The sequence below is a fragment of the Pecten maximus genome, chromosome 18 (assembly GCF_902652985.1).
Source record: "Pecten maximus chromosome 18, xPecMax1.1, whole genome shotgun sequence".
Classification (NCBI taxonomy): Eukaryota; Metazoa; Mollusca; class Bivalvia; order Pectinida; family Pectinidae; genus Pecten; species Pecten maximus.
In genome coordinates this window covers 26,697,560-26,720,540 of record NC_047032.1, presented here as the reverse complement: position 1 = coordinate 26,720,540, position 22,981 = coordinate 26,697,560, and the positions used below count along the sequence as shown (strand labels likewise).

The following is a 22,981-nucleotide window of genomic DNA, read 5'->3' as shown; positions in this document are numbered from 1 at the left end:
ATCGATTCAGAATCAAAAGACTCGTTCATTTACAAGAAAATATCGTTCAATTCTAAAACTAAGATGTCCATGTAAATTACATTCTTGCGACACATTCCGCTACATATATGGCTCGTGTTACTACCCCTACCGATCATATTTCTTGCTTTATCAACAATGCCTTGACCTTTGGCAGATGTTCTACTAAGATAAGGAACCTCCTCCATTGACTAGATTTTATTATTTTATTGGACTCTCATGGTCTGATCTAGTCTCATCGCTTGATTATAGCAAAATGAAAATATCCAAAATGAAAAGGTTAGAAAATGAACTATATTTTTCATTATAAATTTCTTTTACATAATATAAATATTGCGTTTTATATATGAATCTGATCGTTCGCGTATATGCGTTAACAAGATAGTAAGCTAACATACGTATATGTAAACACTAGGGGAATATAAATGTCAGTGATCTTATTTAGGTACAATCGCGTCACAGTAATTTATATTTTAACCTGAATCAGGTCTCATATAACTAATTGATTCAACATATCTGTATAGATTGAAATGATCTAAAACATGATACCATTTTAATATCAAAGGGCGCTAAATTGTTTTATCAGAAAATACATTTCGTTTGTATTCAAATTAAATCATTTTACGTTAAACATAATACAATGAATTTATCTCGCCGGTCGAAGAATTCACATTAACAAAATGGCTTACGTCTGAAATTCACTTAATTAACTGTGAACATAGTGATAAAATACCTGTCACATTTATCAGATATATCGATTAATAGAAATCGAGATAGGCTATCAAATATCCTCGTGGCTTCGCAAACAGTTAGTTATCTAAAATCTGTATACTTCGTTCATTATAGCAATACGTAGTGAAGTGTTTTTATCCAAGATTCACTGATTTCAATATTCGGGTTTGCTAGCGTGAAGAGTAATTTAGAATGACATATATTCTTTTATAATGTATAGATTTTGTTGTGTTCGAGTTGTCTTGAATGGAATCGCTTGTCCTTTAAAAAGTACGAAGATTTATAAGGGGGCTAGTAGGTTAAGTTTCTCTATTTTACACTATAATATAAAAGACATACTTTAAAAAAAACATATACCGTGTCTTATCGTGTACTGAACAGGTTGTTGTTTCTTATTATAAGTATGAAACAAAAAGGATTTTTTTTTTTTGCGGAAACCTCAAACGTCCATTTATTCATTTTATCAATTGTAATTTCAAGGTTTTTATTTTTCATTTTTTCGTTGAAAATTAAAAAAAATAGAACACCTCGAAGAAAAAGACGATTTGGTTTCCTGTGTACTATACCGTCAATAACAATCCGACAATATGCTTACTGACGTCAACTAATTACAACAAAATCATGTCGTATTTTCATGGCGTTTTTGGATTATTATCCAAATAACTGTATCAACATTATGGTTAAAAAATCTAAAAGTACTGTATCAATTTTTTAAAACACATACAACATCAACAAATACTGTAAGAGTTCTTACAACTGTCACTAAACCGTAATTTAGTAAACTTACATATAGCATTAATAATAATTCGGATCCTTTCTGGATCTGCTATTGTTTACGTCCTGTAAAGACAGCATTTAATGACTGTTCAAATCCCCTGTAAAGATATTAAACATAAAACATTAGGGATTTTGCAGAAACGAAATCTCAAGATTCTTTCAACCGGAAATGTAGAGAACGCAATTAAAAAGGCTATAATACAAACAAAAAGTAACAAAACACACAGAACAAACCAGCAAATAAACAAAGAATCAACATCAAAAATTAAAAAAAAAACGAGCATTGCTTTTCATCGTGTGTTAATGTATGTATATGTTGTTGTTCATTTTTGATGAAACTGAATAACTTCTGGAAATATTTTGAGCAAAAAAAAAATTAAATATATGATAATAATAAAAAGACAGAAAAATCCTAGTACTTCGTAACTCAAATATGTTTTTATGAGTATCAGCATATACTTAAAATGTCTCTACTTATAAAGTGTATTCATGATAGTACTCTTTTGGAAGATCATTAAAATGTTCATTACAGTGTACACTATCCTGTCGAGCGATAGACCCTGTGTTACGTTGTCGATAGCTAGGCGGGTCCCGAATTTTATTTTTATAATCAATATAGACATGTATTTATAATACATAACTCAATCTCTTATTGAAATATAATTTCTATACGTGCACAACAGTGAAAACAGCCGTGAACGCTCACTATAATGCTATTTATTGAAGTAATAAAATGTACTTAATTCAGTCATACTTCATAATGCAATGATGTTACACAATCATGAACAAATTCTTTTGTAATTTAAAAACATTTATTTTTTATAGAAGCTACGTATTCATCTCGTTCTAAGACGTCACCCTATACACAGTTGTGTGTATGACATATTCTGTAAGTCAATTCAATTGATTTCATTATAGTCTCCCCCGGCTCAGTGACCACCGTCTCCGAGTATTGTTAGCTTAATCAAACATTCCATGTACATATTCAGCTGTGTGGTCCTTCTAGGGCTCGTCATTGATGTCAAGGACATCATACAGCTGTATCGTCCTTCTAGGACTCGTCATTGATGTCAAGGACATCATACAGCTGTATCGTCCTTCTAGGACTCGTCATTGATGTCAAGGACACCATACAGCTGTATCGTCCTTCTAGGACTCGTCATTGATGTCAAGGACACCATACAGCTGTATCGTCCTTCTAGGACTCGTCATTGATGTCAAGGACACCATACAGCTGTATCGTCCTTCTAGGACTCGTCATTGATGTCAAGGACACCATACAGCTGTATCGTCCTTCTAGGACTCGTCATTGATGTCAAGGACACCATACAGCTGTTTCGTCCTCCTTCTAGGACTCGTTAATGATGCTAGGGACACCATACAGTTGTCTCATCCTTCTAGGACTTGTCAGTGATGTTAGGGACATCATTCAGCTGTTTCGTCCTTCGAGGACACGTGAGTGATGTTAGGGACACCATACAGCTGTGTCGTCCTTCTAGGACTCGTGAGTGATGTTAGGGACATCATTCAGCTGTTTCGTCCTTCGAGGACACGTGAGTGATGTTAGGGACACCATACAGCTGTGTCGTCCTTCTAGGACACGTGAGTGATGTTAGGGACATCATTCAGCTGTTTCGTCCTTCGAGGACACGTGAGTGATGTTAGGGACACCATACAGCTGTGTCGTCCTTCTAGGACTCGTTAATGATGTTAGGGACATCATTCAGCTGTTTCGTCCTTCGAGGACTCGTGAATGATGCTAGTGAGACCATCCAGCTGTTTCGTCTTTCTAGGACTCGTCAGTGATGCTAGGGACACCATACAGTTGTTTCGTCTTTCTAGGTCTCGTCAATAATACTATGGACACCATACAGCTGTTCGGTCCTTCTAGGACTCGTCAGTGATGCCAGGGACACCATACAGCTGTTCGGTCCTTCTAGGACTGGTCGCTGATGATGCCTGGAGGAGACGGAGAAAAATCAAAATAAATTTGGATAGACTGTTGCCAAATTACTCATCATTTTAAATATAGGATTCCAAAGGAAGTACATGTGCATATAACTATGGTTTGATTTATGAAATGAGACCAACGTATACTGTTGTTAATTATCGAAAATGGTCAGTGATGTGTTAGGTTAAAATACTACCGGCAGCATGTACACTGACAATGACAATGACAAATTGTTTATTCTCGTAAACAGTACAGTGTCGAGAATAAGAATACAGACAAATGGATAACAAGGAAACACGGTAAAACAGAATTGACGTCAGTATTGTGAATTAATTATTATAATTATATCAATAATAAATTTAGCCAATGAAACAAGTTCATCTAGTTTTTACCAAAATACATAAAAATTCCCCGCGGTGTAAAAAAAATATCTAATTAACATACAACAGCAATTTTCATTTCAAGACTTGGCATGATATTCTTGTCATATTACATTTTTGCATATGCCATGAAAAAGGCAACGCGACAGGCTGGCTATAAATACAATATTTAGAGGCGGAGCAGGAAAGGATTTCTCGGGGATGATTTTTTTTTTTTTTTTTTTCGCTTAATTTATTCCGGTAAAATATGATTGCGCTAATGACACGTCAGTCATACACGGTTATATTAATTAGATAATTACATATTTAGACAGTTGAACCAGCACATTATATAATTCCGGAACATTTCTTTATACGGCTTTATATGTTATTCAGTCCGTCGCCCGGAGGTGTTTGTTTTCCACTTCAGTAAAGAGGATAGTGGCTGATGTCAACATTGATCTGTGTAAACTTTTGCATTCCCAAGGCCTTGTTAGATTTAAATAAGTATTAAAAATCGAATATATCGTTATCACAGTTGTAAAAAAAAAATACAGTTATCTTAAAAAATCCCAAAGTACATTATGAAAAGGGGCGTGCATTTGTGGTTATCAATATATGTAGTAATTTCTCAAGTTAAACTGGGAAAATAATAAGATTGATTTTACTAAGTAAACAATGTTTTGGGTAGAATTATATACTTACCAGTGAAAAAGATTTGAAGGGGATAACAAACACTCGACGATGAGTAAATATTTTAGTAATATCGTCGAACGTTTTTGTGACGCCTGCCAACCAAATGAGTAAGGAAAATGATAGGGTGTAGTTATGTAGTGACATGTGATAGCCGATGAATTTCCGTACGTTGTTGTATATCAAAATACTCAGGTAATGTAGGATTTTCAGTGATAGCTACCTTTATGGGGTAAATTGTGATATATGAATAACCAGCGTAGGCTTTCACCAGAAAAGGGCCACCAGCACAAATTTACGTTTCCGATCTGTTTGGGGCCTGGTTATTCTTCACAAAAACCTTGGCACTAGAGTGCATGATACCTGTAACGAGTCAAAAGAAACACGCGAACGAACATGTGTTTTTTAGTAAAGGGTGAATGACAAGTTTTAGATACATGCTCATCGTTTGTTTAAAAGGGTCGTGGTCGGTACCTTGGTAAACACATCTTACAATAGGAAAGACTAAGTCGGTATTTATATACAATTAACATGCAATTGTCCGACAAAATATTCTTATGAGGTCAAAGGTCGAGGTTGGTATATAGATAAAATACATCTTATACGATAAATAAGTTAAAATAGGGGTAAATAAGGGTAACACAGTGGTAACACACTTGCCTTTCACCTACATGTACATATGTAGGCGACCGGGGTTCAATTCCCTAACTACCAGACGTGTAAAGGTATGGGGTCACCTGCACGTTCACGTGGTTTTTCTCTGGGAACCCCAGTAATGGGGTCACCCGACGTTCACGTGGTTTTTCTCTGGGTACCCCAGTAATGAGACTTCTCGCACGCCGCCACCGGTGTGAGTTATATAAGTTGATATACAATATGTAACCTGTTTGGAAATTGTTATAAAATAAATCTAAGTTTAAGAAATAAGGTCAAGGTTGGCGTATAGGTAAAAATGATCTTATACGATAACAGTGGTCAAGGTTGGCGTATAGGTAAAAATGATCTTATACGATAACAATGGTCAGGGTTGGCGTGTAGGTAAAAAAAAATACGATAACAATGGTCAAGGTTGGCGTATAGGTAAAAAAAAATACGATAGCAATGGTCAAGGTTGGGGTTTAGGTAAAAAAAATATACGATAACAATGGTCAAGGTTGGCGTATAGGTAAAAATTATATTATACGATAACAATGGTCAAGGTTGGCGTATAGGCAAAAGTAAAAAATATCTTATACGATAACAATGGTTAAGGTTGACGTATAGGTAAAACATTATCTTATACGATAACAATGGTCAAGGTTGGTGTGGGTGTGTAAAAATACGGCTTGTGTGACAAAAGGTCAAAGGTCGTTTCCTAGATGCAAATATATATAATGTGTACATAGTAACGGGCTGAAGGTCGGTATCTTGATGTTTATACACAAGTACTTACATCAAGGAAATAATCTGTTTACATTTCTATCTAATGCGCTTCTGTGTCTTTTGTTGAATCGTTTATAGAAAACTTATTTTAATTTTGAAATCACATAAAAAGAAGCGCAGTATCGGGTACATTTTATAGGAATTTATCGAATTGGGTGTATGTGGGTATATGTGGGTATATGTGGGTATATGTGGGTGTATGTGGGTATATGTGGGTATATGTGGGTGTATGTGGGTATATGTGGGTATATGTGGGTATATGTGGGTGTATGTGGGTATATGTGGTATATGTGGGTGTATGTGGGTATATGTGGGTGTATGTGGGTATATGTGGGTATATGTGGTGTATGTGGGTGTAGGTGGGTGTATGTGGGGTATGTGGGTATGTGGGGGGGGTGGGGATTGTGTGTATGTGGGGTGTGGGTTGTGGGGTATATGTGGGTATATGTGGGTGTATGTGGGTATATGTGGTATGTGGGTATATGTGGGTGTATGTGGGTGTATGTGGGTATATGTGGGTATGTGTTTGTATGTGGTGTATGTGTGTATGTGGGTGTATGTGGGTATATGTAGGTATGTGGGTGTATGTGGGTGTATGTGGTGTATGTGGGTATGGGGTGGTGGTGGGGTATGTGGGTATGGTGGTAGTGGGGTGTTGGGTTATGTGGGTGTGTATGTGGGGGTATTTGGGGTCTGTGTGTATGTGTATAGTGTGGGTATATGTGGTGGTGTATGTTGGTGTAGCTGTGTGTTCTGGGGTTTGGTGATGTGGGTATGTGGTTTATGTGGCTGTGGGTGTATGTGGGTATATGTGGGTGTATGTGGGTATATGTGTGGTGTATGTGGGTATATGTGGGTATATGTGGGTATATGTGGGTGTATGTGGGTATATGTGGGTATATGTGGGGGTATGTGGACTCTCTGTGGTCTCCTGTGGGGTCTCTGCTTGTCTCTGTGGGCTCTCTGTTCGTTGTCCTGTCGAGGTCTCTGTGGGTCTCCTGTGGTGTACTGTTGGCTCCTGTGGTATCTGTGGGTCTCTGTTGGGTTATGTGGCTCTCTGTGGTCTCTGATGGTGTCTGTGGGTGTTGTGGGTCTATGTGGGTGTCCTGTGGGTCCTCCTGTGGTCTACTGTGGGTCTCATGGTGGGTCTACTGGGGGACTCTTTGGGTCGCAGTGGTCTCTGTGGGTCTCCGTGGGTATTGTGGTCTCTGTGGGGATGATCTGTTGGGTCTCTGTTGGTGTCTTTGGGTCTCTTAGGGTTCTGTGGTTCTCTTGTGAGGTACTCTTGGGTGTTGGTTGGGTCCATCTTGGTCTCTGTGGTCCATCTGTGGGCTCGTCTGTGGCTCTGTGGGGCCTCATCTGTGTTGTCTGTGGGATCTCCTATATGGGTGTATGTGTGTCTTGTGGGTATCTAGTGGTGTCTCTGTTGGTGTCTGCTGGGTGTCTGTCGGTGTCTGTGGGTGTATTGGGCTAGTCCTGTGGTACTCTGTGGCTCTCTGTTGTCTCTTTTGGTCTCTGGGAGTTCCTTTGGTCTCTGTGGTCGATGTGTGGTTCTCTGTGGTCTCTGTGGGTCTCTGTGTGTTTTGTGGGTATCTGTGGGTGTCTGTGTGTCTATGTGGGTCTCTGTGGGTCTCTGTGTGTGTCTTGGGGTTTCTTGTCTGTGTATGTGGGTGTCTGTGGTGTCCTGTGGGTCTCTGGTGGCTCTTGTGGCTATCTGTGGTCTCCCTGTGGGTCTCTGTGGTACTCTGTGGTCTCTGTGGGTTCTGATTGGTTATCTGTGGGCTCTGTGGGTGTCTTTGGGTGTATGTGGGTCTCCTGTGGGTGCGTGGGGTATACTGTGGTGGTGGTCTCTGTGGGTCTCTGTGGGTGTCTGTGGGTGTCTGTGGGTCTCTGTGGGTGTCTGTGGGTTCTGTGGGTTCTGTGGGTCTCTGTGGGTTGTGGGTTTGTGGGTTCTGTGGGTTGTCTGTGGGTCTTGTGGGTATGTGGGTTTGTGGGTGTCTGTGGGGTCTTGTGGTGTCTTGTGGGTTCTGTGGGTCTCTGTGGGTGTCTGTGGGTTCTGTGGGTCTTGTGGGTTCTTGTGGGTCGTTGCTTGTCTGTGGTGTCTCTGTTGGTGTCTGTGGGTCTCTGTGGTGTCTGTGGTGTATGTGGGTGTATGTGGGTGTATGTGGGTGTGTGGGTATATGTGGGTGTATGTGGGTATATGTGGGTGTATGTGGGTGTATGTGGGTGTATGTGGGTATATGTGGGTGTATGTGCAGAAATCAAAGAAGACGTGCACACTCCAGACACTATTCATATAAAACATTTCAATCACTTAATATACATATATTTTATAATTTCTAGGTTTGTTTGCTCGTGATAACTAGCTAGTCATATTTATCATAACTCCACGGAACTATAACCTATGTACACTTGTATGTCGCTTTTCACAGCAGGAGTGCCCTGTTAAGTGATATCACAGTTCAAACGAACGTTTTCATAATAGTGGACAGGATAACTCTTTCAGTAAGAGACGTGTTTATATCATTTTAATGGTTTATAACACCGTTATGACATCTCGGGTACATTAAGTAGTGAATCCATTAATGAAAAATGAAGTTCGGTTAATGATGGACATGTTTGCTTTTTGTGTGTTTATCAGAAAATTATACTCTATAGGCATATTGTTTGTAGGTATGATTTCACATTAAAAACTTCCATATAATTCCACATAATTTTTGTCCGATCTTTCGTCCAGATAGATATGTTTAACTTGATAAATGGATATAGCTGTCACATAATTCAAATCCATAAGTAAAGAAACGAAACTCTTCCATCTAGAATTACTGCTTTGTTTCTGATGGTTCATTTCCCCCACGATCGAAACAATCGTGTGACGTATTTATGACGTCACGTTATTTGTAAATGCTTTTCTGTTGTCATTGATACTAACCATGTTGTTATTTATTCTCATTTTTATCTTATTTATTTCGTTTTACATGGTAGCATTTTTTTGTTTATTCTGCCCTTGTGATATACCTGTATCCCTGGCAGGTAATTGGTTATTACGATACAGTACCAACCTTAATTTCTTAATGCTTTGCTTAACATTTATTCAAGTCATTCTGCCGCTACTTCCCCAACAAAAACATCCTCCATTTTTGCCTTGGTCAAAATAACCAGTCATGCTGTTAAAGCTTGTGACTTGGTGTTCGTGCTAGAAATTATTTAACTTTGTCATTTCCCGTAATGGGGTGAAACGGCGGTTAACTTGTATACAGTATTTGTAATAAAGAGGGTAGTTAAACTCACTTTAAATGAAACATTTTGATACCACCCATGCGAGAAAAACATTTTGTTAGCATGGGCTAAATGTGTATTTTAATCATATGTACAATATAATGAATGTTTAAACATCAATTGAATTCTCATATTCATTTTTCTGTTGAATTATTTTTACTTATTTACCTTACACACTAAATGCATTATCTTTAGAAGAGTTCGAACAAAGTGCTTGTAACGCCGATTTAACTTTCTCCGACACTACATTTCCCTCTGGGAAATCACTTAAACATTTGTACAGTATGTTGGATGGAGGTAATTAACTGTATAGTGTACACTACCGTATGGATATAGAATGTCCCTGGGGTTAGTCCACATACTATGTAATGTAGTCCTTAGTCACGTGATTTTCTCATACGTCCATCTAGAACTCCCTACTTCCCTTCTTGAATCTTCGGATCTAATAACATTGACAAGACCTAGTAGAGCTTTACAGCTGTATGATGTCCCTAACATCACTGACAAGTCCTAGAAGGACAAAACAGCTGTATGATGTCCCTAACATCACTGACAAGTCCTAGAAGGACAAAACAGCTGTATGGTGTCCCTAACATCACTGACAAGTCCTAGAAGGACAAAACAGCTGTATGATGTCCCTAACATCACTGACAAGTCCTAGAAGGACAAAACAGCTGTATGATGTCCCTAACATCACTGACGAGTCCTAGAAGGACAAACAGCTGTATGATGTCCCTAACAATACCCACACGTCCTAGAAGGACGAAACAGCTGTATGATGTCCCTAATATCACTGACACGTCCTAGAAGGACGAAACAGCTGTATGATATCCCTAACATCACCCACAAGTCCTAGAAGGACGAAACAGCTGTATGATATCCCTAATATCACTGACACGTCCTAGAAGGACGGAACAGCTGTATGATGTCCCTAACATCACTGACAAGTCCTAGAAGGATGAAACAGCTGTATGATATCCCTAACATTACCCACACGTCCTAGAAGGACGAAACAGCTGTATGTCTCTAACATCACTCACAAGTACTAGAAGGACGACAGAGCTGTATGATATCGCTAACATCAATGACGAGTCCCTAGAAGGACGAAACAGCTGTATGATATCCCTAATATCACTGACACGTCCTAGAAGGACGGAACAGCTGTATGATGTCCCTAACATCACTGACAAGTCCTAGAAGGATGAAACAGCTGTATGATATCCCTAACATTACCCACACGTCCTAGAAGGACGAAACAGCTGTATGTCTCTAACATCACTCACAAGTACTAGAAGGACGACAGAGCTGTATGATATCGCTAACATCAATGACGAGTCCCTAGAAGGACGAAACAGCTGTAGGATGTCCCTATGATAACTGCCGAGTCCTAGAAGGGATATTCTTATTTGGCGCTTATTTATTATTAAGTCATATATTTAGAGGCTATCCACATATGCCTTGTGTACAATCCATATGAATATCGTTCTTTGTCCTTCAAAAAAAGGAAAGCTTATTTTGATGGGACGCATTTTTTTTACTATTTATTCCCATAAAGTGACATCACCTATTCAAAACTCTTAAATGGTATCACTTACGAGTATGTTCGCTCAATCAGAAAAATAGATGATACCTCTAGGTATTTATGGCCTTGATATAGAAGTTAATTTAAACTGCACTGTGTTGCATAGGAAACCATAACATATTGACCTTAGGCAATGTAGACATAGGGAACTTATATACAATGTATGTATAAGAAAGTAGATATAGGTCATATGGAAATCCATTTGCATCAGACAAGTCTCATCTTGGTTCCAATATCAAAACTGCTACCTCATCTGAAATTTTGATTTATATCTGTTCCCATCTTCATAGAGATATTATTTTATCACCGTTTGTTGGCGTTATGGTGTTTTGTTGTTCTGTTGTTTTATTTTATTTTTATTTTTCATACTGTTTCGGGGATAATTAAGAAAAGCAATATTAACGAATAATTAAGGAAGCTAACACAGCTTTGATGATCCGGATTATGTACCGAGTAACCCTGTCCTACTACTGAACACGACCTGTGTTGTCTAGTTTACTTTTAATTACACGGGGAGCTTCATCTTTTGTGCAGATAACCTAATATATGTGTAGTACTTTAAATGTATGTCTACCTAATGAATATAACTCTTTCAGAAATGTATTTATCGTAGATATATTCTTTACACTGTCCATTGTGGTATTGTATCTCCAATACACAGAATTTTAATAACATGCTTCGGAAAGTCATCTCTCTTGAATATTGGTTGTGGACTCTTCGTTGCATGTTATTGTGACTGTCTAAAATTCAGTACGTTTTAAGTTTCTAGCTGGGATAATTGAAGTGCAGCGCAGAGATAGGTTACGTACTGTGGGATCTGCCCTAAAGGTCATTATTATAGAAAAAACTCCTCTCTTTAAAGCCCCCCCCCCCCCCCCCCCCCCCCCCCCCTCCCCTCTATCAAACAAATACCTATCTATAAATTCCAACTCTGTATAGCAATACCTTTCTATAAAGACTTTCACTGTATAACGAAACATCTCTATAAAGGACAATTTTGTAAAACAATACCTCTCTATAAAGGACAACTCTGTTTAACAATACCTCTCTATAAAGGACAACTCTGTATAACGATACCTCTCTATAAAGGACAACTCTATAACAATACCTCTCTATAAAGGACAACTCTGTATAACAATACCTCTCTATAAAGGACAACTTTGTATAACAATACATCTCTATAAAGGACAACTCAGTACAACAATACCTCTCTATAAAGGACAACTCTGTATAACAATACCTCTCTATAAAGGACAACTCTGTATAACAATACCTCTCTATAAAGGACAACTCTGTATAACAATACCTCTCTATAAAGGACAACTCTGTATAACAATACCTCTCTATAAAGGACAACTTTGTATAACAATAACTTTCTATAAAGGACAACTTTGTATAACAATACCTTTCTATAAAGGACAACTCTATATAACAATACCTTTCTATAAAGGACAACTCTGTATAACAATACCTCTCCAAAAGGACAACTCTGTATAACAATACCTCTCTATAAAGGACAGCTCTGTACAGCAACTCTATAAAAGCTTTCTCTATATAACGATACCTCTCTATAAAGGACAACTCTGTATAACGATACCTCTCTATAAAGGACAACTCTGTATAACAAAACTTCTCTTTGAAGACTATTCTGTGTAACAAAAAATGTCTATAAAGGTGACATTAATCTGCTCCCAGTGGAAAACAATCCAGATGTATAATCTAATAGTGGCACCTGTTTAGTTTATACACATTTATGTCATGTTCTGTTAAATATACCAATATCAAAACATAACAAACTAGGTGTTCCGTGTATCAGTTATAAAAGCCGCTTTATAATGAACACTTACCTTAAAACGCCCGTTTCTGGAAGTTTTTTGTAATTTTGTCAATATGTCTGTATTTAGGTAATTGGTTTATGATTCGGCCCTTTCATCTGATAGACAATTATAATAACACTGGAGACTATCTACATACATACAATGTTAGGTATAGTCTCGTTTATTTTACCGCAATATCTTAATCAATTTCTATGATAACTAAAAAAACGACATTGAGGAGACACTAAAGTAAAGGATCGACATTAATATCGGCACAAATGTTTTAGAAAGTGTCAAGAAAAGCTGAAATTTCCTACCTGTATCTCATATGACAAATTGTTTTGTAATTTTCTTGTCTGTTCATATGCCAATGAATGGTACAGAAGTAACGTTTGAGATAAGCAATGCAATTTTAACGACCAAATTAGAACATTGCCTTGGTGTAAATTGGTGTTAACGCGGTAGGAAACCCTTGATGTAAATATTTTAACTAACAAAATTCATTGAAAGTGAGCAAACTATATTATTATCATATAAAGAACCCATTCGCATGTAGTAAAGTTTCCCCTTAAAACGTACTAAGCCCATGCATAGTAACGATATAAGTGTCAAAGAAGGGCTTATAAATAATGTAACTGATTTAAATCACCAATGTTTATTCTAGCTTCAATTTAGAAAAGTTAAATTAATGATGGAAACTAAAATGAATGAATACCACTTAGTTATATGGAGAAATAATTTTCTTTCAACATAGACTATTATACACCAATTTAACATAAATTGTGACAGTACATATGTCAATTTATTTCGTCTACGTCAATTTAAATGCGTTTTTGACGTTTTTATAAATGTAGTACATTTACATGATTATAACTACCTACCATATCAGTTTCTTTGAAAATTCTCATTGAAATATGATGATTAAATAATCATCATGCTTTATCACTTTTAGCTGTATCAAAAGGCGAATTACATACTATCATATTACTTTTATATTATTTATTGATATACAGAAGCATTAGAATCAGCTGTTCAGAATTTAACTTTTTTTCAGGCGGGTTGGTTTACCACGTGTCTGTTAAGATAAGGCCGCTGAAAAAAATTCATTAATAAAAAAGATCAGGCCGTGTCTGTACGTAGTTTGTGTACGATATATATAACGTTGTCTCCTTGACAGAGTTTTTGGTAAGTTGTAACACGTATTTAAATCAAACCCAGGGGACATTCAATGTAACTCAGTATGGTATACTGTAGAAATATCTCATTTTTGGATGATTTTTTTTTCTTTGAACTTTCTCCCTCTGGTTTATCTCTTTGATTAATGACCAAACTGGGAAAATAAATTAATATAAGCGTTTAGCTTGTTTCCTATCCCAAATTATGAAAAAAATGTATGTATACTTGAATGAATTTTGAATATTGATAAGCTAAATTCGTTATCAAACTGACAAATTACAATCCTACACAAATAGATCTTCTAAAGGTTTGATATGCATTACACTGTGTACTTGTGACGTCACTGATAATTGTGACGTCAAACTGGACGAGGTTTTCTCTCATCCCTACCATTATATATACATATGATAGAGTCTTTTATTGTATACTTAGTAATAAATACAGGTTTTTTTGCATATGCATTATGGCGCCAAATATCCCGATCCGTAATCCTTACCCATGCATTATTGATTCAGTAATGCACCCCAAACCCTGTATTGGCCCTCTTCGCGGAACACCTCTAAATTTTGCGTCTCAACAAACTATTCGGGTCTCTCGGGTTTTGACGTAGGTGCTGTGTTGTCAGCGAAACCAAAACAAACAACGTGGCGTCGAGTAGACGAAGGAATGAGGACATGGGAGAGAAGCTTTTAAATTCGCTTCGGCATGTAGGGGCAGGAAAAGAGCAAGGATGATAATTGACAGTGATTCTGACTGATTCAAATCAATGTTTATTCTTGATCCTTGATCAGTGACATGGTAGAAACACCTTTGGAAAGGAACTTATTTAGAAATCATTATAAATTTGACAGATATGAACTTCATAAAGACTTAAAAAACTTCAATATTATAAAGTGTTTATAATTCAATACATTAAAAATTTGAATCTGATTTTTCTTGTCAAGTTTTAATTGTTGTTTTGATAAATGTTCTGTGATTTATTACTAAGAATACAATAAATTGAATAAAACATACCTTTTTCCATATCGGACCCAATATTGGACCCGAGACCCCAATATTGGGGTCTCGGGTCCAATATTGGGTCCGATATGGAAAAAGGTATGTATTATTCTCTATATAATCTTACACTGTGAAATAATAAAAACAATAATGGTAACAAGTAAAAAAAAAATGTACAGCAGTTATGGACTACATGCAAATTGAAAACAAAAACAAACAAAAACATATGGATTTTGTTTTATCGTCATCTCATTTTACAAATACATAAATCATTAAACCTTTTATTTATTACAATACGCATGCGTTATGTAGAGCGGAGTAGGACACTTATACTGCCCATCATTACGACGCATTGTCAATAAACTCCCCGTTGGTGGATAAGCTCTTAGCTGTATAAAGACTGGTTAGCTTGATAATATATATCCATACAGTTTTCAGAAATTGAAGTTTCATTTATATTGGATTTTTGAATCAAAATCAAATGCATTAGAATTTGAAATGCAATAAAAATTCAAATTATGTTTTGCACTTTTTGAAACTTTAATTATTTTATGCAATTTTATTTATTTTTTACACAGGCCAACCTTTGAGTTGTTGGTTCAGTATGTTGATAGAATGTGTAAAATGACTGTAAGCTAGGGAACTGCTTTACTGAAGGGCGCTTTTGTTTACATGTGCATTTAAATATTCAATATCTTATCACCTTGCAAGTTACACAATCCTACACTGTCAGAATATGTTTTCTTTTGAATTCTAATGATGTCTGTGTGCATTCATGACCGGTTGCTGTCTAGTATCAACAGTTCAGACACCTCAGTTTGACGGTTTACAGAAGGATTTGATTACTATCGTACAGCATTTCTCAATGCAATGACTTTCATGACAACACGAAATATTTACTTAGTCGCTTTTTGTTCAGAATGTTAAGTTACGCCTAGGTTTAAATAAAATCAAATTATGGTGCATCTAATGGATTGATTCAACGAAATATTCCCAAGTAAACTGGGGAAACAAATTAGACCAGCAAGGCGTTTCCCTACCAACCAGATAAGTAATAATCTGAATAGTTTGAAATTAAATTTGAAATGTTAAAACTATTCATTAATTGTTAAAATCGAATAAAACAGCCAGCAGTTGACTGGAAAATGGGACACGTCCTCAATATTACGTTTAATTGGAAATGTAGCTAACACGAGAATAAATCATATCAACCAGAAACTCTAAGAATGATATATTTCTAGTATAACATTGCTCGAAATATTCAAAAGAAACATTAAATTGATGTTCTCAAACTTAAAGATGAGAGCTCTGAAAAAAAATCTTCCTGATTTTAAGACATGCTGCTTGATTCTAGAAGTTATGGTTCAAATTTGCAAATTATACATAATGTAGGATGGAACCTTTGTGGTAGATAAAATGTAGTCATACTACGGTACGGAGTGAATTATATCATGACAACGTTAACGCATTTCACTTATTGATATACGTCTTTCTGTGATGTAAAACTAAAGGACATGAGGATTCGTGGATACCAATATCATAGCAGACAGTTCTACACAGACAGTCTGTAGGAATTCCCAGTGAATGTTCACACAGCATGGTCTCTTTAAGTTGCCTTTTGTGTCGATATGACGTATACTTCAGAAATACAAGCTCTTGTTTAATGACTATAAATCATTTGTTTGTATACACGGTAGTTTTTTTTTATCATCGTGTGTGGGAGTAAGTACCACAAATCTTTACACAGACAAGACAACATAAACAGAGACAATATATTGCTTTTATTTCGAGTCTGAAAGAACACAATACGTTGAAAAGTGTCATAAATATTTTATCAAAATGGCTATACGGACCAGAAACGATACCGCCAGGTCTTTCAGAACTCTCCAGGACAACGTTCACCAGCTCGAGGCGTACAATTTATAAATAGGTCCCTCTTCCCAATTCTCTCGAGTGTTTTGTGCTATAATATACATTAGATCTGCGTTCTGTTAAAACTTATATTTCGCGAATCATCATCATATTCCACAATATAGAATTGATAAGATATAAGAATGATAAGATCGGGCTCTTTTCGAACCATTTCACTTGGTATACCTTGTGTTGTTCCCAATCTAATTAGAAATAGACCTGAAATTTATACTCCTCTACGATACACTGCAACACTTACATAGCAATGTATCGTAGAGCAGCGGAAATTACAAGTCTTATTTGAATAGGATTGCGAAATTACAAGTCTTATTTGAATAAGATTGCGATATTACAAGTCTTATTAGAATAAGATTGCGAAATTACAAGTCTTATTTGAATAAGATTGCGAAATTACAGGTCTTATTTGAATAAGATTGCGAAATTACAAGTCTTATTTGAATAAGATTGCGAAATTACAGGTCTTATTTGAATAAGATTGCGAAATTACAGGTCTTATTTGAATAAGATTGCGAAATTACAAGTCTTGTTTGAATAAGATTGCGAAATTACAAGTCTTATTTGAATTAGATTGCGAAATTACAAGTCTTATTTGAATAAGATTGCGAAATTACAAGTCTTATTTGAATAAGATTGCGAAATTACAAGTCTTATTTGAATAAGATTGCGAAATTACAAGTCTTATTTGAATAAGATTGCGAAATTACAGGTCTTATTTGAATAAGATTGCGAAATTACAGGTCTTATTTGAATAAGATTGCGAAAGTACAAGTCTTGTTTGAATAAGATTGCGAAATTACAAGTCTTATTTGAATTAGATTGGGAAATTACAGGTCTTATTTGAATAAGATTGCGAAATTACAAGTCTTGTTTGAATAAGATTGCGAAATTACAAGTCTTATTTGAATTAGATTGGGGAAATCGCAAGTCTTTCTTAATTAGATTGTATCGTTTCAGCTTTAGTTTGAGCCGTTTTTGTTTCAGTCATTGTATCGTTCCAGCAGAGTGAATCTCTACTTTGATGATTAATAAAGAAGAACTTTCGTATTATATACATTAACAGGTTCAGCGATATCCTATATCCAGTTACTAAATAAGAAATTAGGCGATAATGTTTTTTCCTAAATGGTTTCATTTTTCATTGTACCCGTACCCATATGATGCATTGCATGAATAAGTTCCAATGGGCCATATGAGTAATTACAAAGGCCAAATGGTCCAGGTAATTTAACAGTATATATTATTTAGTATTCTATAATGGAACAAACCCTTTGTATTGATACGAAAGGACAAAATCAATTTTATTACTTTATATGCAATCAGTCATGTTTGTTTGGTATAGACACTCCTTCCGTTTGAACATCGAAGTATGAGGCGACTTATGTGGGACCACCAGCAGGTTTAGAGATTTTACGTGTTTCCTGAATCACTGTCATCAATATGGAAACCAAACTTAATTTTCTATTCCAATGGCAGCTCTTACTTGATATTCAGAGTGTGGTTTGTATTATTTGCATTGTGGGTAGTGTTAATGAAACAGAAGACGCCCTCCCTCCCGGAACAACTGAAGGGGCCGCGGTGGCCGAGCGGTTAATGTGTCCCGACACTTTAACACTAGCCCTCCATCTCTAGGTTCCGAATTCGAAATCCACGTGGGGCAGTTGCCTAGTACTGAACGTAGGCCGGTTGTTTTTCTCTGAGTACTCCGGCTTTCCTCCGCCTCCACAAAACCTGGAACATCCTTAAATGGAGGGCGTTGAACAAAATAGAGCCAATAAAACCAAACGGAACACTTGGTTTTATTCTGCTTTTACTTTTTTCAGGGGGCTCCGTGCAAATCTGTATTTTATCGATGATGAGGGAAATGTATAATGTACGATTTAGTGTCAATATTGTCGGTTGTTAGAACTGTTACATCGATATATGATAGATAAAATTCCAGATTTTTTTTTTCAACTGCAGTCATATACATGTATATTTAATGAAAGCATATTGTAAATATCAACACGTTCTTTCTCCTATTCGTGGTATAAGGCAAAGCCACAACAGCTCATGATAGAAATGTCGTCGCTTTAGTGCTGTCAAAAATGTATTTTGGCGTACTCAAATTTCAGCACTTAACTGAATTCAAACAGATGACCGCAATTGTGTATTAGCTCATCCACAGTATATGTACAAGAAAACAACGTTAAGAATTTAGCGGTCCCAGCAATAACAACAATTACTGGTAATGTTGACATATGGGGTTCTAGATCCTAGAAAATTACCGTGATGGGTGATGAGGGCTCCGTTTTCATCAATGTAATACACAAGTTAACAGTGTAATGTTTGTGTCACAGCAAATACAGGGTATCATGTTCTCACAACAAATACAGGGTGTCATGTTCTCACAACAAATACAGGGTGTCATGTTCTCACATCAAATACAAGGTATCATGTTCTCACAACAAATACAGGGTATCATGTTCTCACAACAAATACAAGGTATCATGTTCTCACAATAAATACAGGGTGTCATGTTCTCACAACAAATACAGGGTGTCATGTTCTCACATCAAATACAAGGTATCATGTTCTCACAACAAATACAGGGTATCATGTTCTCACAACAAATACAAGGTATCATGTTCTCACAATAAATACAGGGTATCATGTTCTCACAACAAATACAAGGTATCATATTCTCACAACAAATACAAGGTATCATGTTCTCACAACAAATACAGGGTATCATGTTCTCACAACAAATACAGGGTATCATGTTCTCACATCAAATACAGGGTATCATGTTCTCACAACAAATACAAGGTATCATGTTCTCACAACAAATACAAGGTATCATGTTCTCACAACAAATACAAGGTATCATGTTCTCACAACAAATACAAGGTATCATGTTCTCACAACAAATACAGGGTATCATGTTCTCACAACAAATACAAGGTATGTTCTCACAACAAATACAGGGTATCATGTTCTCACATCAAATACAGGGTATAATGTTCTCACAACAAATACAGGTTATCATGTTCTCACAACAAATACAGGGTATCATGTTCTCACAACAAATACAAGGTATCATGTTCCCACAACAAATACAGGGTGTCATGTTCTCACATCAAATACAGGGTATCATGTTCTCACAACAAATACAGGGTATCATATTCTCACAATAAATACAGGGTATCATGTTCTCACAACAAATACAAGGTATCATATTCTCACAACAAATACAAGGTATCATGTTCTCACAACAAATACAGGGTATCATGTTCTCACAACAAATACAGGGTATCATGTTCTCACAACAAATACAAGGTATCATGTTCTCACAACAAATACAAGGTATCATGTTCTCACAACAAATACAGGGTATCATGTTCTCACAACAAATACAAGGTATCATGTTCTCACAACAAATACAAGGTATGTTCTCACAACAAATACAAGGTATCATGTTCTCACAACAAATACAGGGTATCATGTTCTCACAACAAATACAAGGTATGTTCTCACAACAAATACAGGGTATCATGTTCTCACATCAAATACAAGGTATCATGTTCTCACAACAAATACAAGGTATCATGTTCTCACAACAAATAGAAGGTATCATGTTCTCACAACAAATACAGGGTATCATGTTCTCACAACAAATACAAGGTATCATGTTCTCACAACAAATACAGGGTATCATGTTCTCACATCAAATACAAGGTATCATGTTCTCACAACAAATACAAGGTATCATGTTCTCACAACAAAAACAAGGTATCATGTTCTCACAACAAATACAAGATATCATGTTCTCACAACAAATACAAGGTATCATGTTCTCACAACAAATACAAGGTATGTTCTCACAACAAATACAGGGTATCATGTTCTCACATCAAATACAAGGTATCATGTTCTCACAACAAATACAGGGTATCATGTTCTCACAACAAATACAGGGTATCATGTTCTCACAACAAATACAAGGTATCATGTTCTCACAACAAATACAGGGTATCATGTTCTCACATCAAATACAATGTATCATGTTCTCACAACAAATACAAGGTATCATGTTCTTACAACAAATACAAGGTATCATGTTCTCACAACAAATACAGGGTATCATGTTCTCACAACAAATACAAGGTATCATGTTCTCACAACAAATACAGGGTATCATGTTCTCACATCAAATACAATGTATCATGTTCTCACAACAAATACAAGGTATCATGTTCTCACAATATATACAGGGTATCATGTTCTCACAACAAATACAAGGTATCATGTTCTCACAATATATACAAAATATCATGTTCTCACAACAAATACAAGGTATCATGTTCTCACATCAAATACAAGGTATCATGTTCTCACAACAAATACAGGGTATCATGTTCTCACAATAAATACAAGGTATCATGTTCTCACCACAAATACAAGGTATCATGTTCTCACATCAAATACAAGGTATCATGTTCTGACAATAAATACAAGGTATCATGTTCTCACAATAAATACAAGGTATCATGTTCTCACATCAAATACAAGGTATCATGTTCTCACAATAAATACAAGGTATCATGTTCTCACATCAAATACAAGGTACCATGTTCTCACAACAAATACAAGGTATCATGTTCTCACATCAAATACAGGGTATCATGTTCTCACATCAAATACAGGGTATCATGTTCTCACAACAAATACAAGGAATCATGTTCTCACAACTCAAACAGAGGCCTAACGTATATAGAGTTGTTCATGACGCTTACTGCGACCTATTTAGTTCTATAAATAGCTATTGGCTCGATGACACTTTAGGTTACTGGAAATAGTCTACATTGTAATAGAAGTATATTTGTATATATTCGAATGCTGAGGATTTTGAATCCTAAAACATGTGATTTTGCTTTTAGACTTCATAGATATAAATAATTATGTTCAAATTTACTGTTAATCATTAAGCAATCGAGGTATTGGATAACCCATTGCATATCAGACACGTATTCCGATTTCCATGTAAACGTCTAATGAAGATTTCGGATAACATATTGTATTTCAGACACCTGTTTCTATTTCCGTGCAATTATCGTTCATTCACTTCGACGAAAACATTTTTGAAACCTAAGTTTGAATGTGCCATCATAATGTTGATTTCATTTGATAAAATGAATCTTAATACCGTCTTTGTTTGATTGTTCAGTCATTGCTAAATTAACAATACCCATTCCTGCTGCTCTTGAAATAAAAATCAATTAGATAAAAATCAAGCATACCTTTCATTCCGAATGTATTCGTCCGATTCATCACACATGGTATCAATATTACCAGAGAATAGGTAACGCAGGTTGGTAAGAATAACGGCTCAGGTAGTGTGTGACATTTTGAACCGGAAATTGGATATCGATGCTGAAATTGTCCTATGTTCTGCGAGCGTTGTTTAGATAAATCCCTTATCACAGATCAATGATTATACTTGTTTCGGATACAGGACGTTTAGCATGCATTTCCTTAATGGTGAAGCGGTATCAACTTGGTGCGACTCGTTCGTGACTATGGCTTTGATTCCTAAATCGAAAATAAGAAGTAAGCTAGATATACTGCTGGATAAACCTCCGTTTGTGAATTCATGTCCTTAAAAGAGCGATGGCTGTACACATCTATACTGTTCATTTGATTCTAATGGATTCGCCGATGTACTTAAAGGCTGCATACAACCCAGCAATGGACAATGAAGGAATTAAGTTTGTAATCGTCTAACAATATGAACACTATGTTCCGTTTACCCAAGTCCAGATGTCATCTATATATCAGTTATCAGGTCCGTTTGCGATGTATTGGATGTTTAAGTGATATTATGAAAAGATCAAAATTAGCTTCTAAAATTCATTTTAATATGAAAACGTCGGTGCTGACGTCATCCTGGAAGGATTTGATTTAGCATCTTAATGTTAGCATCTTACGGTGGCCGCCTGTTCTACGAGGAAGGAGAAGAAGCGATGAAGTGACGTTATTTAATGCGTTCATAGTCATATGAATGCATTTCTTCTGATGTCAATGTCAAAAAATGATTATGTAATCAACGGATTTGAAAAATCAGCTGTAATGGACATTTTTGAGTTGGATTTATATGGTGTGAAAAGTGAATGAACCGTGTCGAATCACTCCTACCTTCAACCTTATCAACATATATAATTATAAAACAGTATTCAATATCAGGTAAGAATGTAAACTCGATCTTTAC

At 36.1% G+C, this 22,981-nt stretch overlaps 2 protein-coding genes across 2 annotated transcripts in view; one reads left to right on the top strand and one right to left on the bottom strand.

Annotated features, from left to right (window-relative positions):
- LOC117316338 overlaps positions 1-22,981 on the top strand; it is a 39,904-nt gene that overhangs the window by 3,616 nt on the left and 13,307 nt on the right. The gene's annotated exons all lie outside the window — the stretch shown is intronic.
- LOC117316339 (cell surface glycoprotein 1-like) lies at positions 7,308-22,051 on the bottom strand. The gene is made up of 2 exons (XM_033870879.1): positions 22,014-22,051; positions 7,308-8,085 (listed from the first exon to the last, which is right to left on the bottom strand). Exons 1-2 carry the CDS (start codon positions 22,049-22,051, stop codon positions 7,308-7,310), a joined length of 816 nt encoding a protein of 271 aa, XP_033726770.1.

What these genes read in the sequence shown, in the direction of transcription:
- LOC117316339 (XM_033870879.1), bottom strand. Translation starts at nt 22,051, where the DNA reads ATGTGTGATGAATCGGACGAATACATTCGGAATGAAAG. An exon ending in GAATACATTCGGAATGAAAG is followed by an intron (nt 8,086 to 22,013) that starts GTATGCTTGATT and finishes CATACACCACAG; the next exon opens with ACACCACAGAGACCCACAGA.